We start from the raw sequence: 17319 nt of genomic DNA, 5'->3' as shown, positions 1-17319 counted from the left end.
TTATACTTATACTTATACTTATACTTATACTTATACTTATACTTATACTTATACTTATACTTATACTTATACTTATACTTATACTTATACTTATACTTATACTTATACCTATACTTATACTTATACTTATACTTATACTTATACTTATACTTATACCTATACTTATACTTATACCTATACTTATACTTATAACTATTGGACAGTGTTAAGGGGTTATATACCTTGTGGTCCGGTGAAATTAGCGAAAGTTGGGTTTTTTTTAAAGATATGTAGCAATAATTTTATTGTATAAAAGTTTTTATTATTGGATATTACAATGTTTAAAGAAAAAAAAAAGGCTTTGTTTGTGTAAAAATATTTAAAAATGGCGGAGTTATGGCGTTTTCCCCCAAGACCCTGTTTTTGGAAGAGGCTTGCGGTGGACGCGATTCAAGTCCACCAAGTCAACTGAAATCAAAAAATCGAAAAGATTTCATTAGTATAGGGTTATATCTTCTTAGTGAACGATCAATATATTAAATATTTTGATTTTTGTGAAAATAGGAACATGTTTTTAAAAAACTCCACTTCTACAGTCCTAAAATTGGCATTAAAAAATTCATATCTGCAAAATAAAAATTTATACATAAAAAGTTGATCGTTCACTAAGAGGCGACATCAATTACGAACAATTTAAAAAAAAAAAATTATAAAAATCGGTTGAATACTTTTTTTGCAATCGCGTCCACCGCAAAAGCATTTTTGGAAAAACACGTTTTTGAGATAATCGCGTTTAAAGTTTCAAGCGCCGCATGAGGCCGTACGCTCAGGACGTGACGACGCACAATTTAAAACGCTGTAACTTTCGATCTATTGCTCAGATCTCTATGAAATTTTTGGAAAATGTTCTCAAGGGATTGTACTTTACGATAAAGAAATAAAATTTATTTTGATTTTTTTGAAAAACACAAGGTATATAACCCCTTAAGAGCTATTTTTATAACTTAGTTTTTTTCGTCCCTTTTATTGTCAAAGTGCGCCCACTGTGCGATGGTGGGGCACGAACGAATTAGGCTAAGTAAAGCAGCGAGTATTGGCCAACACTAGACAAATAAATTTACAACACCTACCTGCTCCAAGAAAAGTTCTGCCTAAGGTTTTGGTATGCGTGTGTGTGTGTGTGAATTTCACATGATTCGTCATATTCGCACGTTATTCGTTGCTTCGTGAGTGAATGAGTGAGCACTCGTTTGATGACGACGACGACGATTAGGTGGATTTTCCATACTTGGCTTGCCTATATTTCACTCTACTTCCGCATGCCACTTTATCACATTTCTCGCATTTACACTAGTATTCGCATTCTCGCTTCTGTTGTTCATTTCCTTTACTTTGATGTTTTCCTATGAAGAAAAAAATATATGAATGGAAGAGTGTGACAAACGTCAGTGGCCAAAAGCAGCAACGCAGCAAATAAGTCAAACTTGAGCGTGCGCATACACACATACACGCACACCAGCACAGTACAAATACACAGAGCGACGTAAAACAAAATATGAATACACGCACACATTCGCACATACGCTCAGATGCCTTGGAACGGGTTGCTGCTGTTTTGGCATTCGTGCAATTTCTGGCAAGCACATGCACACATACATATATACAGTTATATTACATACACACAAGCGAAGGCATTTTTCATAACTATGTACACAATATATGCCCCGAAAGCTTGCAGTGAAAGTGTCACTCGGTTGCATGCATAGATGCCTCAATCGCTGCCACTGCCATTTTTGGCGCCGCGAAGTATGCAAACAATAGCCAAGAAAACAAAACGTAAAAAACAAATGTGTGTTGTGTTGTGTATTGTTATTGTGTGGCTGTGGTGTTGGTTTGTTGGCAGGGTACGGTAATTGTTTGCAGGTGTAGACGCGTATGTGTGCTTGATTGCGAATGCACCGAGAATGCAAGCCCGCTGTTGGTGAGTAGAAAGAGTGTGTTTTGGTTTTGGCTTTGTAGCGAGAACAAGGTGAAATGGGATAATTCGCACGTGTGGCTTATTGCTGCTCATTTTTAATGGCAGTGAGGTAAGGATGCTGCCACTGCGTGAAGGCAATGTTTGGCTAAAAGGTGAATTTATGTAAATATTTGTGAACGAGTTGGCACTTAAGCACAAGTAGTTGACGTATTTGAATAATCTATTTTTATTACCTGCAAATTTTTATGCAACACAGACGAGAGAGGGTTGACCTTAGGAATGCAGCAGCTGGTGTTTATTTTGAATGCAGATTTTATCGAATCATTTTTAAGACAAACTTTTAAAATTTTTGCTGTGCACTTTCAAAATGGGTTTCTTTTGAAATTCGGGTAGTAAGAAAAAATATAATTTATGATGTAAAAAAAAAAAATAAAAAAAAAATAAATAATAGGATGCAAAACTTGCATATTTAAATATAGGCCACCTGAAAATTGGAAATATTGATTTTTGAAACCGGTTAGAAGCACAAACATAAATACATTTATCAATAAAAAATGGAAGCTGTGGTAAGAAAGCTAGTTTTTCAACCATATAAATGTACTGGGTTTGATTTCACAGTCTTGTTGTTTAACAACCGATTTTCATACTTCATATTTGGAAAGGCTGAAACTTCTGCAATCACGTGCCGAAATTTCAAGCCAATCAGAGCAAAGCTGAGCGAGTTATAGCTCTTTTACTGGAAGGCAATATGCTACAGTTTCAGGCCAATCAGAGCAAAATTGAGGGAGTTACAGCAATTCTTCCAGGAGATTTGACAGTTTTGGTAGTTGACAACCGATTTTCATGATTTTTTTTCATATTTGGAAAGGGTGAAGCTTCTATAATTACTTGTCGAAATTTCAAGCCAATCAGAGCAAAGCTGAGCGAGTTATAGCAGTTTTACTGGAAGGTAATATGCCAAAGTTTCAGCCCAATCAGAGCAAAATTGAGGGAGTTACAGCACTTTTTCTGAGGAGATTTGACAGTTCTGGTGTTTGGCAACCGATTTTCATGATTCCTGCATATTTAGAAAGGCTAACGCATCCGCAATTACGTGCAGAGCAAAATTGAAGGAGTTGCATCAGGATGCATTTCGCAGATGTAAAATTTTAAAACCAGGTCAAGCATTTTAGTAGATAGCGTATCTCCTTGCTTAACACCAGTGCTAACATCGGAAGAATCCGTAGTTTTTCCTTGTATCATTACTTTTGATGCCGTCCCTGCTAAGGTCATGGATACATATGAAACGAGTTTCACTGGCACACCTTGCCGACGGACAACAAAATGAAGTTAATTTCTCTCGATGCTGTCGAAAACTTTTTTAAAGTCTACAAATAGACCAAGGATGTGAAGTCCAAGTTCAGAAAACTTTTCGAAGATTTCCACATTAATTTGAAATTTATTACAATATTTTCCAAAAGTTTTCAATTTACTTCTCATTATACTGACGTCTGTAAATAAGATATATTTTATCTTTAAAAGTAGAAAAAAAATTATAAAAAAGTTTAAAAGAATCGAAGATATAAGGTTGTCAAAAAAGTCTTGCGGTATTTTTATTGAATTTTCAATTGTTCATAAAATTGGTTATAATAATGCGATTTAAGTCAAATATGCGCCGTTTTGTTCGATGACGAGTTCCCAACGAGATGCCAACTTCATAATGCCCCTTTTATAGAAGCTCGCTTCCCTATTGTCAAAAAACTCGGAGAGCCAATTTTCACAGGACTCTCTTGAGGACAACTTCCGACTACCAAGCTCGTTCGCCATGGACAGAAATAGGTGGTAATCACTTGGTGCGAGATCCGGACTATACGGTGGATGCAAAAGAACCTCCCATCCGAGCTCCCGGAGCTTCTGGCGCGTCACCAAAGATGTGTGTGGCCTGGCGTTGTCCTGATGGAAGACAATTCGGCCTCTGTTGATCAAAGATGGCCTCTTCTGCATGAGTGCTGCATTCAAGCGGTCCAGTTGTTGGCAGTACAGGTCCGAATTGAGCGTTTGGCCATAGGGGAGCAGCTCATAGTGGATGATTCCCTGCCAATCCCACCAAACACACAGAAGAACCTTTCTGGCCGTCAATCCAGGCTTGGCCACCGCCTGGGCAGCTTCACCGCTTTTCGACCACGACCATTTGCGCTTCACGTTGTCGTAAGTGACCCACTTTTCATCGCCAGTCACCATCCGCTTCAAAAACGGGTCGATTTTGTTGCGATTCAGAAGCGATTCGCATGCATCCATACGGGCAAAAATGTTTTTTTGCGTCAAGTCGTGTGGCACCCATACATCGCGATTCTTTTTGAATCCAAGCTTCTTCAAATGGTTTCTAACGGTTTGAATATAATCAATGTAATCTCGTTTCGATAGGACGTTTAACTTTTTCCCTATCTTTCCCGCCAATTTGGAAACATCATAAAAATACAAAACCTCGCACTTCGAGTGATCCGGCCGCTCGTACACCTGCTCCACGCTTGCTCACAATTTCTTCTGTAACTCCGAAAATATTTTGAATTTGCTTCTGAAATTTTGAGGACATAGGTATTCTTGGATAGTTTGGGAAGACATTTAATAGATTTTTTGAAGCCTCTAAAGCAGGCTCCCCCCTTAATGGCAAAATAGGACGTCTTGTCAAAAGTTCAAAGATACTTTTCTATAATAATTGTAATCAGTGTTTGGAATATCTACATATTTGAAAATACTCTCGCAACTAACCTCCCTTTCTTTCAAATTTAAGCTTTCTCAATCGTCTGTTATAGAAAAAAAGCTTTCGCTTTTGCTATTTCTATTTTGCATGTATGCGTATCATTTTCCATTTACACATACATATATATTACATACATATAAGGTGCTTCAGCAAGGGATGCAGGAAAGTGCTTTCAATGCTTCGCGTTTATTGCCATTTATTAAATACAACCACCATTGCAAAGCACTACGAAATCAACCCTTACATAAACTTTTAGTGGACTACAGTTAAAAGCTCTGTGGAGCGTTGCCAACTAGTCGGATGCTTTTCAATGCAGTTAGATGTTACCACTTAACAGTACAGGACTAAAGCGGAGCATAATAATTTAAAATTTTTTATACAATTTTGATTAATGGACCAAAAATTGTAAAATTTCGTAGACCTTCTGATAGTTTTCGGATCGTTGTAGCAGATGTAAAATTTATAAAAAAAGGTAGATCTGTCGGAATTGTAACCGCTATGCTATGAGCGCCACTATTGGCCTTGCAAAGCTTTAAAGCTTCATGGCCACAAAGGGCAATGACCAGAGAACCAGCTTTATGACTGTCACTGCTAAGGCGAGGCCGCCTACAGCTTACTTTGTATAAAACCAAAGAAACTCTTTTAATTTGAATAGATAACAGAAATATCAAAGCATTGTGCTACAGCGAAGATATTATAGAAATTCCCGCTGTGACAAATGTAGATGAATAAAAAGCAATGATAAATAAAGCAAAAGGTCTCAGGCTTAGGCTCAGGTAACAACTAGTCAGTATTAGTTATTTGTAATGGGCTCTGTCGAAATAAAAACGTGATGATTTTGGAAAACTGTTACTTCTTTCTCCTTTCCTTATTTTCCTTACAAATGTACAAATGTACCTTACATGCACATACTTATTATCATATGCAACTGCTTACAACAACAAGTTTTCTTATCTTCAACGTTACTTATTTACTTTTCTCAGATTAGAAAGTGCGCAGGTAGAAAGAATTCTTTGGTGTGGAGCAGTGCTGAAATTCCATTTTATTACACATCAGAGCCGTGTTCAGGTTTTAAGAGGCCTGTAAATATTTGGTTTCTGAGCTGCTTTGACAAAAAAGATATTTTCAAAAGTACTAAAAATTTTTACATCATTTATAGAAGCGATGAAACACGAATGAGACTTTGCTAGTTTTTTCCATAAGCTTTTCTCTGCCATTGTTGTCGCTCAGCAGGGAAGCTGTCATTAGTCACCATGAGAGTGGTTCCATGCTAAGCTATCCTAGTATTTTGGACAATATTATAAAAAGTTAACTGAACAAATTTTGAAAATACTTTAAAAAGTTTGCAATTTATTCAATGTTGAAAATTTTGGTATTGATTTTTTTAAAGTGAAATATCTGCGGTTCCTTTTAACGCTTTTATAATTTTTTTGCTTTTTATTTGTTTTAATTTTTAAAATAAAATATACTTATAAAAGAAGTTTTATGTAAGATTCAAAAAGAAAAAAAATATATATATGTAAAATTAAACAAATTTTGACTTAAAAAATTAAAAAAAATGTAAAAAAATGTATGTAAAATTCAAACAAAATCTAACAAACAAACAGTAATCGCTGCAAGTTTCGTAATGAAACCTTCTTCATTTTTCGTCAAAATACTCCTACGGCGAAGCACTAGCATACGTACCGGTCCCAAAAAATTGACAGAAATAATTCTTCATGTAAAATTGAAAGAAAATTAAGAAAATTAAAAAAAATGTACTTAAACCAAAATTAAAGGGTTTTTTATTTAATAGTAAAAAAAAATACTAAATTTAAAGTTCAAAAATTTTCTATGAATGTTTATTTTTTTAATGCTTAAAGATAAAACATAAAAAATAAATTTAAAAGTTGTTTATGTAAAATTAAAAAAAAAAGTTTTTTTTTTCAATTCAAATTAAAAAAAAAAAAGAATTTCAATTAAAAAAAAAGAAAATTTAATGTAAAAGTAAAAACATATTAAATGTAAAATTCAAAAAGTTTCTATACATGTTTATTTTTTTATTCTTAAAGATAACACATAAAAAATACTTAAAAAAAAGATTTAAAAAAAGTTGTTTATGTAAAATTAAAAAAAAAAAAATTTTTCAGTAAAATTAAGAAAAAAAATGTTTGTAAAATACAAAAAATTTTTTAGTTAAATAGAATAAACTGGGCCATCGATAGCTTTTCCCCTTTAAAATCTCCAGGTATTGGTGGTATGATGCCAATAATGCTTCAGAAAACTAAAACCTTGGTAGTTCCCGTCCTGTATAAGATTTTTTTGGCTTATATCTTGTTAAACCATGTTCCTGCTAGCTGGAAGAAAACCAAGGTGGTCTTCATTCTTAAGGCAGGAAGGAGAGGCCACGTCTTGGCCATGGACTTCACACCCATAAGTCTTACCTCCTTTATTCTGAAGGAGTTCGAGAAAGTGATCGACTATCACATTCGAGAGCACGTTGTAACTAGACGATCTCCTGCTCAACACGCTTACCTGCAAGGAAATCTACCGAGACAGCCTTACATAAGGTAGTAGGGACTCTATAAAAATTTTCCCAGGAAAAACAATTCACTTTGGCGGCTTTTTTAGTTATAGAGGACGCCTTTAATAATGTTACGACTGAGTCAATTGTCACTGCTCTATGGTAAATAGGCTAGAGGTAGAAAGACCTATCTACCTCTGGATCTCGTTCCTGCTTGGTGGTAGGGAAATAAATGATGTGGCAAAAGGGTCTAGAATCACTAGCCGCAGGGCGGCGTCCTCTAGCCTCTCTTTTGGCGAAGCTTGAACTCTCTTAAACAGGGATGGGATGAAGGTGGTAGCATATGCCGATGACTTGGTCCTAATGATTTCAGGACCCTTCCCATCAGTAATGGCTGAAATTTTGGAAGGTGCATTGGGCACACTCAGTAGATGGGCTGTCAGTTGTGGAGTTGATGTTAGTCACGTGGAAATACAAGCCTCCGCCTTTTAAGCTTCCAAGATTAAACAACCAGTGTCTTACACTCTCATCGAAAGTCAAGTATCTTGGTGTAATACTTGATCCCAAGCTCCACTGGAAGCTGCATGTAGAAAACCAAGTTAAGAAGCCTTCTACGACTGTCAATCTAAGTTCGGCAAGAAATGGGGTCTCCAACCACGTGTCGTACTCTGGATGTATAACTTAGTAGTTCTGCCAATTTTAGCATATGGTTGCCTAGTTTAGTGGGTTGCTCTTCAGAAGGGCTACACCACCACTAAACTAGAGAGAGTACAGAGAACTGCATGTGTGGGCATCACTGGAGCATGTAGAACATGCCCCACTGCTGCCCTCAACGTCATTATATACTTACTTCCCATGGATCTGCGGCTCAGAGCGCTATTAGTTTGAAAGAGATTGGCCTCTGGAGGCAATTTCCTGTAAGAGATAGTAGCATCTTGAAGCAGATCTCTCCTTCTTTTTCTGTTCTTCGTACTGATCTCTCCATCCGCAAACTGGGTTTGAGGGTTGTGCTAGGGCTACCTTTCCGAGCAGGCAAGATTGGAAAGAGAGGAGAGTCGGTATGGATATAGGTACCTCTGTTTTCACTGACAGATCCAAGATGGAATCTGGAGTGGGAGCTTTCTCTAAGTCAGCCAATATTTCAGTCTCCTTTAAATTGCCGGAAACGAGCAGCGTTTTTTAACCCTAGAACGGTAACCTTAATTTTTTTGCCCTATTACGGTAACCTGGGGTCATCGACGACCCCAATTTTCGAAGATTCATATCTCCGGTAAAATTTCACGAAATGAGTTCAATCAGGGCTTATTTTTTTCGGTTTTCAATGTAGAATCGCGTTGGCTTATAGCAATTCCGCTTTCAGTCCGAAAAGTTAGTAAAAAATTAAGTAAAAGGGTAGAAAACATGAAAAATTCGTGAAAATGACTTTTTTTATTCAATTTGCAATATCTCCGCTAATTTTTGATGAAATAAAAAAAATCAAACGCCGTTATAAAGTGAAAATATACAGTTTTTAAACAGAACAGTTGGTTTTACTCGATTGTCGAAAAAGTGTATTTATTCCGGGAATTGAAGTCTGGGAATTTGGAAGAAATCGAAACATAGATTTTACTCAAAAAAATGTATAATTTTTTTTTTTTAATACGTTTATTTTGTTTTACAATGCAAGAAAAAGTTGTCTTAACATTCCTTATGCATCTCGCAATACACAAATGTCGCACATAACGTGCCTATGGCTTTCACACATGGGTGCCTTACAACGATGACATCTGACGCTATATTTTTTGTCGACCGATCTCGGGCAAAGGGCACATCTCGCTCTTTTACCCATTTCTGGCGGGGGCTTAGGACGCACGGTTTCTTTTAAAACATTCTCAATGCACCATAAGACGTTTCTTGGCATTGTAGGCACCTCCAGCCTTCGTTTCAACTGCGGGACTGTGAGCGATTCGATCAAACTTTTCAAAAAATCCCTCCGATTCATCGCTTCATTTCGGCTGTTAAAATTATAAATAACCATGGCGTTTATCCCCGCTTGGTCCAGCATCCCGGTAAAAACTCTCATGGGCCATCTCTGGGTTTTTCGGGCTGTCGTGTACTCGTGACACAACTGATCGAAAGTGTCGGTGCCACCTTTGGTCATGTTGTAAAAACAGATCATCTCCGGCTTGCCAGTGCTTTCGTTTATTTCCTTCAATCGGTGGAACGTTGAGAGGACAAGAACCACTTTATTTTTTTTCGGAGTGAAGGAAACTAAAACTTTGGTTCCGTCGAAAGCAAATCTTGAGGATCCTGGTTGACCTGACTTTTTGAAATCCGGGGGTATCTCTTTTTTATTCTTTCTGAGCGTCCCAACCATTGTAATGTTGTGCTCCAGCATCTTGTCGAAAATTTCGATCGACGAAAACCAATTGTCGCACGTGATGTTTCTGTTTGTTCCGAGTAATGTTTCGCTCAGCTTCCGGATGTAATAAGATGGAACCTTTTCTTCATTTTCGGTATTCACTTTGCCAACATATGGGATTGCATTCACCATATAGAATGTCCTTGAGTCGTTCAGCCTGACAATTTTCATCCCATATTTATCGGGTTTGCTTCCGTTGTAGACCTTGAAAGGGCAGCGCCCACGAAAGGATAACAGTTGTTCGTCTATAGTGCAATATGACGCCGGATTGTAGAGAGTTTTGCACTTTTCGATGAAGATTTCCCAAATTCCTCGTATGGCTGCGAATTTATCATTTACGACACGAGTCGGCCGGGTAGCTTTATCGTCGTATCGGAGAAACCGAAGGATAGTGCAAAATCTTTTCTGTGACATTGTGGCTTTGTAAAAAATGGAGCCGTACTTCGTATCCCACAAATCATCAGAAGAGGTCATATTCGTTTTTTGGAGACCAGAAAAGTACATCAAGCCGATAAAAGCTTTCAGTTCAATCATGTCAACGGGCTTGTACAGAATATCCTTCGTGCAGTCGATTTCCCGTTCTTCTGTGTAACGATGAATTTCCTCGTTGGTATGCTGCAAGATTTTTGAAAGAATGACGTCATCGAAAAACAAATTCCACGTCTCATACGCCGTCTTTGCCTCTTTTGCAATCCCAACAGGGCCAGGGATAAATGAACCGAAGGGTGCTCTGTTTGTTACCCGCTCGCGAGGAGTGGTAAACCATTTATGCCCGTTCTTACCGGAGACGATACTCCTCCTCCGGCCACGTTTACTGCTCGCACTTGAGCTCTGTTCCGCCGATAAACCAGAGCCCGATCTCAAGCGTTTTGATGGAGGAGGAACATCTGGATCTTCTACAGACTGGAAATATCAACACATATACATTTCCGTACGAAATATATCGGAGAAGAAAAAAATTATTTACATACCTCAACAGGGTCATCGTCCTCGATTTCCTCTATCTCGCTGGCATCGTACTCCGACTCGGTATTACTTTCCTCATTCGTATAATTTTCTTCATTATCGCTATCGATGTCATCATATTCAGCGTCTCGTCTTTGCGTTATTATTCGAGAAACGTCTTCGAGAGACCTCAAATTGTAACGCGAAGACATTGTTTACGTCTATGAGTGGAAGCAAACGCGAATATAGAATTTATATGATAATATATATACTAAGCATATAAAAATCACACTATACTCACCAAAAAAATATCCTTCGTTGTAAGAAAAAAAAAGTTAAATCACACAAGTCTAACGGCAATGGTAACCTGGGGTCTTAATCGACCCCACGCTCACTTAAGATCTTTCTCACTCCAAGGGAAGCACGCAACTGAGGGTGCCAGCCGGCTCTAGAGGCTTCCCGAGCATTGAATTGAATTATGGTTGAGGCCATTTGTCGAAAACCGGAGGGGGAGGGAAGGGGCGCCAGATTTAAAATCGCCTGGGGTCGTATAAGACCCCAGGTTACCGTTCTAGGGTTAAGCAGAGGTCTTCGCGATCCTGCAAGCATGCAAAATGCTTAGGTATTTTAAAAACACTTTGTTCTCAGTACGATAGAAGCGTGGTCCGTAAAGTGCTGGAGATCCCGCGCCATTCGATTTCCAAACTCATTCCGGTGTTCACTGGTTCTGGGCGATCGGTATTCATGCGGAGAAGCTTGGAATTCCGTACAACCCCTATTGCAGAAATTATGGGGATCCTGCAGAGAAGGAGACTGTTGAGCACTTTTTCTTCAAATGCCCAGCTCTGGCGGCTAGGTGCTTAAGATTCCTTAGCGTGCCCTTTGGGGATGGCTTGAGGAAATTCTCCTCTACTACACCAACATCACTGGATGGCTGTAGATGGTTTTCTCTTCATTAAATTTTTTCATAGGTAGTGGTCCACTTTATGGTATCAAAACGGCACGCAAGTGCCACTTGAAGTGTACTTATGGTATTCTTGCCATCTAACATACCTTAGTCAAAATTCGTTCACTAACGACATCAGTGAAGGTTCTTCTAGAACTCACACTTCTTCACATTCATATCTAATTCGAAGCGAGGAGAGCTATCTTATGAAGAACCAAAGCTATTATTCTCGCCTAGCTGGCCCTTGAGATCTCAATGCCAAAGGACACAATGGCATCGATGTTCAATACTGGGAAACGCTTCAAGACTGAACAAGGCAATAAAAATACTTGGAAAGCGGTATTTGAAACCCACCAGATAAACCAGAACATTATAACATGGTACACGGACGGATGCCTTATCAAGGAAGGTTTACTCCCAAGATACGAATGGAGTGCAGTTAATATGTATCGGAATTTAGTGATTGAATGAACTAAATGACCTTACCTTAAGAATTGTTTGTTTCTCTTGCTTTAAGCTAAATGGAAAATACTCCAAAAATACTTATTTAATATTAATTTTAGCATAGTTCATAAATATCCTAAAAATGGAGAATTAATTTATCCATAATTACTTTAAAAAGCCTAGTGTTTGTTTATAAATATAAAAGTCACTTTCAAGAGAACTAATACATTTCAATTCAAACATCTTTAAAGCATTAAAAAAAAGAAAAGCCTGCGGTGGAGAATATTAACCCAATATATATATATATATAATTGTCGCGTCTTGATGTTGTTCCACAAATGGAGGGACCTACACTTTCAAGCCGACTCCGAACGGCAAATATTTTTTTATGTGGAGCCTTCTTTATGGCAGAAATATACTCGGAGGTTTGACATTGCCTGCCGAGTGGCGACCGCTATTAAAAAAAAACGTTTTCTAATTCCGAATGGTAATCACGCACCAACCTATTCGGCTACGGCGGCCGCCTTAACCCAATAACCCAAAAAAAAAAAACACTACCAATCATGTAAGGTGGCGCAAAACTAATCACCCTATCGTAAGATTTATATTATATTGTATTTGCCACTTGTGAACTAGACTGCTGGTGTATACAAACAGTTAAGTCCTGGAGCGCGTAAAGGTCAAACTAAATATTTCCATCATCCATTTTCCATTTTCTAGATGTAGCTCAGGCTTTTAATAAAGTCTGGCATGAGGGGCTGATCTATAAACTTAAGACGTTACTTCCGACGCAATTTACCGAATTATTGACTTCTTATATTGAAGATCGATATTTTCGCGTAAAACATGGACAGGCATATACCAGCCTTAGAAAAATTAATGCAGGCGTTCCGCAAGCCAGCATACTTGGACCTATATTGTACTTGTTGTATACTTCCGATTTGCCTGTTCTTAAATCCTGCAAAATAGCGACGTTTGCGGACGATACGTGCGTCCTCGCTGTTGGCGAAAACGTGGATGAATCTACTGCGAAGCTACAGGAATCGATTACTGTAATAAGAAACTGGACTAGTTTGTGGAATATTAAACTTAACGACACTAAATCGGTACACGTAAACTTTACAAACAAAAAAGTTATCTACAAACCCATTCAAATATTTTCCGCAAATGTTCGTATGCTTGTACAGCAAAGTACTTGGGCATGACATTAGACACTAAGCTCAGGTGGAAGGAACATGTTAAAACCAAAGTCGCTGAACTCAATTTAAAATATAGAAACTTGTACTGGCTTATCGGCAGAACGTCTACGCATTGAAAATAAATTGTTAATTTACAAACAAATCCTTAGGCCAGTGTGGACTTATGGAGCCTAACTGTGGGGATGCACAGCAAAAAGTAATGTAGAAATCATTCAACGTTTTCAAAACAAGGTAATCCGGGACATCGTAAAAGCCCCCTGGTATATACGGAATAACGACCTACATAGAGACCTACAATTGCATACAGTCAGTGAAATGATAAATCTCTACGCTTGACAGCGTGCCAATAGGATTGAGCAACACATCAATGCTGAAGCCTCATCTCTTTGCGATGAAGCAATATATACTAGGAGGCTGAAGAGGACGAAACCACTGGACCTAGCGGTTATTAATAAGTAGATTCATAAATTCACAAACAAAAAAAAAAAAACAAAAAAAAAAATTGTACTAAATGATTGGGGCCCGAGATGCAAATACTATACACCAAAGATTACCCTCTATTGAATGCTGAATTATATCATTTCCTATTTATTACTAATTTATTATTAAGAATTGTAAGCAAAATTTTCTTGCAAGGAAAAAAAAACATAGCAATGACTTCACACTTATGCAGCTGTGCTACGTTAAAATGCTTCTAGTTTCTGAAAAGCACATTGAACTTTTCAATTACTGAATTTAAGAAAGTTATGCCTAGGAAAAATCCCGAGATTTAGTGATATTTTTAATGTAATTGCGTAATCCCGGGATTTTCTCAAAACACAACTTTCGATATATTTTTATTATAATCCCAGCATATCGGGGTTTTTCCAAATCATAACTTTCTTAAATTCTTGATGATTCCGGGGCTACATTTATAATATCCCGAAATGCCGAGGTCAAAAATTACAGCTAAAGTACACCTACATTGTTTTTTTTTACTTAATTTAAGAATGTTAGGTTTTGAGAAAACACCCTAGATGACGGATTAACCATAAAAACATCTCAAAATGTCGGAATATTTTTTCAAAACATAATTTACGATATACTGTACTCTAATATCGAGATATTTTTTTTTTCTGAATTCAAGAATATAACCCCGACACGTCGGGATTACATTACAAGTCTTCGCAAAATTCAGTATTTTTATAAAAAAAAATTTGTAATGTAATTGTGAATCTCGGCATTTGTGAGTACTGTAAGTGTAGCCCCGGGATTTCGGGGTTTGAGCAAAATATGCTTTGAAGAAATTCTCGGAGTTTTGGGATTATACTAAAAAATATAGCGCTACTGCATTAAAAATATATTTATTTGTCAAAATTTGGGTCTCCAAGAAAATCCCGAAATTTCGGGATTTCATAAAAAATATGCAGAAATCTCATTAGTATTCACATAACATAACTTGGTAACGCGACTGCATTTCGGAACCTTCAAATGTAACTTCGGGATTTCGGGAATTTTAGAAAGTTATCTTATATGAAGGCTATAAGATCCCGGAATTACACTAACAATATACTGGTACGAGGTACATTAAAAATATATGGAACGTGCGGTTTAGAGGAAAATCCTGAAATTTCGGGATTACATTAAAAATAGGCAGAAATCTCATTAGTTTTCAAAAAAATATAACTTGGTAATGTAACTGCTGTTCCCAGCATTTCTGGATCTTTCAAATGTATACCCAGAATCTCGAGAATTTAAGAAAGTAAATCTCTAGGAACAAAAACAGAGATGTCGGAATTACATTAAAATATCCTGGCACGGCTTTAAAAAATATAATGAGGTTTAGGGGGAAATCCCCAGATTTCGGGAATACATTAAAAATAGTCCGAAATTTCAGAAGCTCTCGCAAAAATTAGAAAATGTGGTTGCTGATCTCAGCATTTCTGGGCCTTTCAAATGTAACCTCAGGATCTCGGGTATTTAAGAAAGTTATCTCTTACCGAGTTCGGGGATTACACTAACAATATACCGATACTACATTAAAAATATATTTATTTGTCGAAATTTACGTTTCGAAGAAAATCCCGAAATTCCGGGATTACATAAGAAAAGGAATAAATCTCATTAGTTTTCATAAAACATATTGCGTTAATGTGACTGCTGATCCTATTATCTCTGGATCTTTGAAATGTTATGTCAGGATTTCGGGATCTCGGGCATTTAAGAAAATTGCTTTTATGAAAAATACAGACATGTCGGAACTACATTTAAATATCCCGACACTGCATTAAAAATAATTTGATAGTGAAGTTTAGCAGAAAATATCGAGATTTCGGGTTTGCATTAAAATATGCCGAAATTTCATTAGTGTTTACAAAACATAACTTAAATAATGTGATTGTTGATCACAACTTTTCTGGATCTTTTAATAGTAGAAACGGGATCGCGGGAATTTAAGAATTTTTCAAGAAAAATATTGAGATCCTGTATTATTATAAAGTATCCGCTCATTGCATCAAAAATATATCGAAAGTGAGTCATGGGAGAAAATTTTGCGATTTCGGGATTACAATAAAAATATGCTGTGTGCTAATTAAACACTTTGAGATCCCTGGATTATACAAACTTAGTTATCAAAAGTTACGTTTTGGAAAAAACTTCGATATTTCGGGATTACACTAAAAATATTCCGCAATCTCGAGATCGGCAATCATAGCTAATACATGGATGCATATAATAACTCGTTGAAAGAGATTAGATTAGTACCATATCACATTGTTCCTTTCGGCTTTGCTTCTTCATAGACCTTCCTTTGTTAGTTTTTCTTCGCTGCTGCATTTTCCAGCTCTTAACCAATTTACTGCTATACGTCATTGTATTGCTGTTGTTGTTGCCTATGGCTTTGCACGTCGCACCACACATTGAAGCTGAGCATCCGACAATAAACATAAATTCATAGTCTTATCACTTCTGAGACTTCCACTCAGCACCACAACAGCTTCGCCTGCATATGGCGCCGCACTGTTACTTCATTCACTACCTTCTCACTCCTACTCTTTTTTCTGACCATACAAAGGCTTTGTTTTTGTCTTTTGAACATTGTTTTTTTTTTTTTTGGTATTTCTTCATATTTCTTGATTTGTTTGTTAGTTGCTGATAATGGTATTTGCATTTATCGCTCCGTTTCTGCTTCTGCTTCTCTGCTTATTCGTTGTTTGTTCATCAAAAAGTCATCTACTTTAAAATCATCAAGTTTAGTTCCTCAACATCGTTGAAAACTGTGACTGTGACTTTGCTGTTGGCCGGTGCGGCGCGTTTCAGTAAGAAAAAAAAGGGTTAGGTGTAAAATAATTCAGTTGTGAATCTGACATTTTTATTAAAACAAAAAATCATTTACATTTTGTTCCGTCAAGTGTTAAGCAAAAAGTTTGATTGCTTTAAGAATATATAAAATAAAAAGTGAACTAAAATTGAAGAAATAAATAATAATATACATACATACATACATTAATTCCACATATGTGCGTGTAAAGAAAAAATTCTGGATTTCACTGCAATTCTTTACGAAGTGTGTGAAGTGTGTGGGCGTTTGCTAAAAGTATTTTAAATATTAATTATTTATTACTTTTGTTTTCGTGGTATTGCTATCGGCTTTGTGGTTAATTTTGTACGCTTTTTATAAAATAAAAAACTATTCAAAACTCATTTTCCACGTGCTTCGAAAGGAATATCAAAACAAAGCCAAAGTAGGATGTCGAAGAAGGAAGCCACACCGTTTGTCATGTAAGTAAATGTGTAGAGAATATTCCATACAATAGGGTTGCCAAAGAGAGCGAAATGATAAGTAAAATAAAATTACTTATTGTGCACTTTCTGCTTTGCCCGTAATAAATCTTATGCTAGAAGATCTAATAAGCGTATTTACTCACGGCATACTTGCACTGAATCTATTCGGTATTTATTCACACACTCAGGGTAAGTATTATTTGTCGTATCATACACTAACTGTACTTAATCATTTAGTCAGCAAGGCTTAAGTGTAGATTAGATAACCGAAGTATGAGTTACAAACATTTCATTTCAAAGAGATGAGAAAATTTCTTACGATTCTGAGCAAACTAATGCATTTCCTACTGTTCAACTAATTAAGGGGGTATTCTGGTCTAGACGCCTTAACTTTAGGTATTTTTAAAACTAAGATAAAA

General features: G+C 36.7%; 2 protein-coding genes across 2 annotated transcripts in view; one reads left to right on the top strand and one right to left on the bottom strand.

The window, feature by feature from the left end:
* Nucleotides 1-1283: 1283 nt before the first annotated feature.
* Nucleotides 1284-10906, bottom strand: LOC129247531 (piggyBac transposable element-derived protein 4-like). The gene is made up of 3 exons (XM_054886683.1): nt 10573-10906; nt 9704-10504; nt 1284-1382 (listed from the first exon to the last, which is right to left on the bottom strand). Exons 1-3 carry the CDS (start codon nt 10756-10758, stop codon nt 1284-1286), a joined length of 1086 nt encoding a protein of 361 aa, XP_054742658.1. The 5' UTR covers nt 10759-10906.
* A 5383-nt stretch (nt 10907-16289) lies between these two features.
* The window catches only part of LOC129247397 (proton-coupled zinc antiporter SLC30A2), a 243889-nt gene continuing 242859 nt past the window's right edge, over nt 16290-17319 (top strand). The window contains exon 1 of the mRNA XM_054886515.1: nt 16290-16897. Coding sequence (XP_054742490.1) covers nt 16866-16897 — 32 coding nt within the window. The 5' untranslated portion in view covers nt 16290-16865. The remainder of the gene's footprint in view (nt 16898-17319) is intronic.

Source organism: Anastrepha obliqua, chromosome 5 (assembly GCF_027943255.1).
Source record: "Anastrepha obliqua isolate idAnaObli1 chromosome 5, idAnaObli1_1.0, whole genome shotgun sequence".
NCBI lineage: Eukaryota > Metazoa > Arthropoda > Insecta > Diptera > Tephritidae > Anastrepha > Anastrepha obliqua.
The sequence above is the reverse complement of the archived record's forward strand: the minus strand, read 5'-3'. Positions and strand labels throughout refer to the sequence as shown.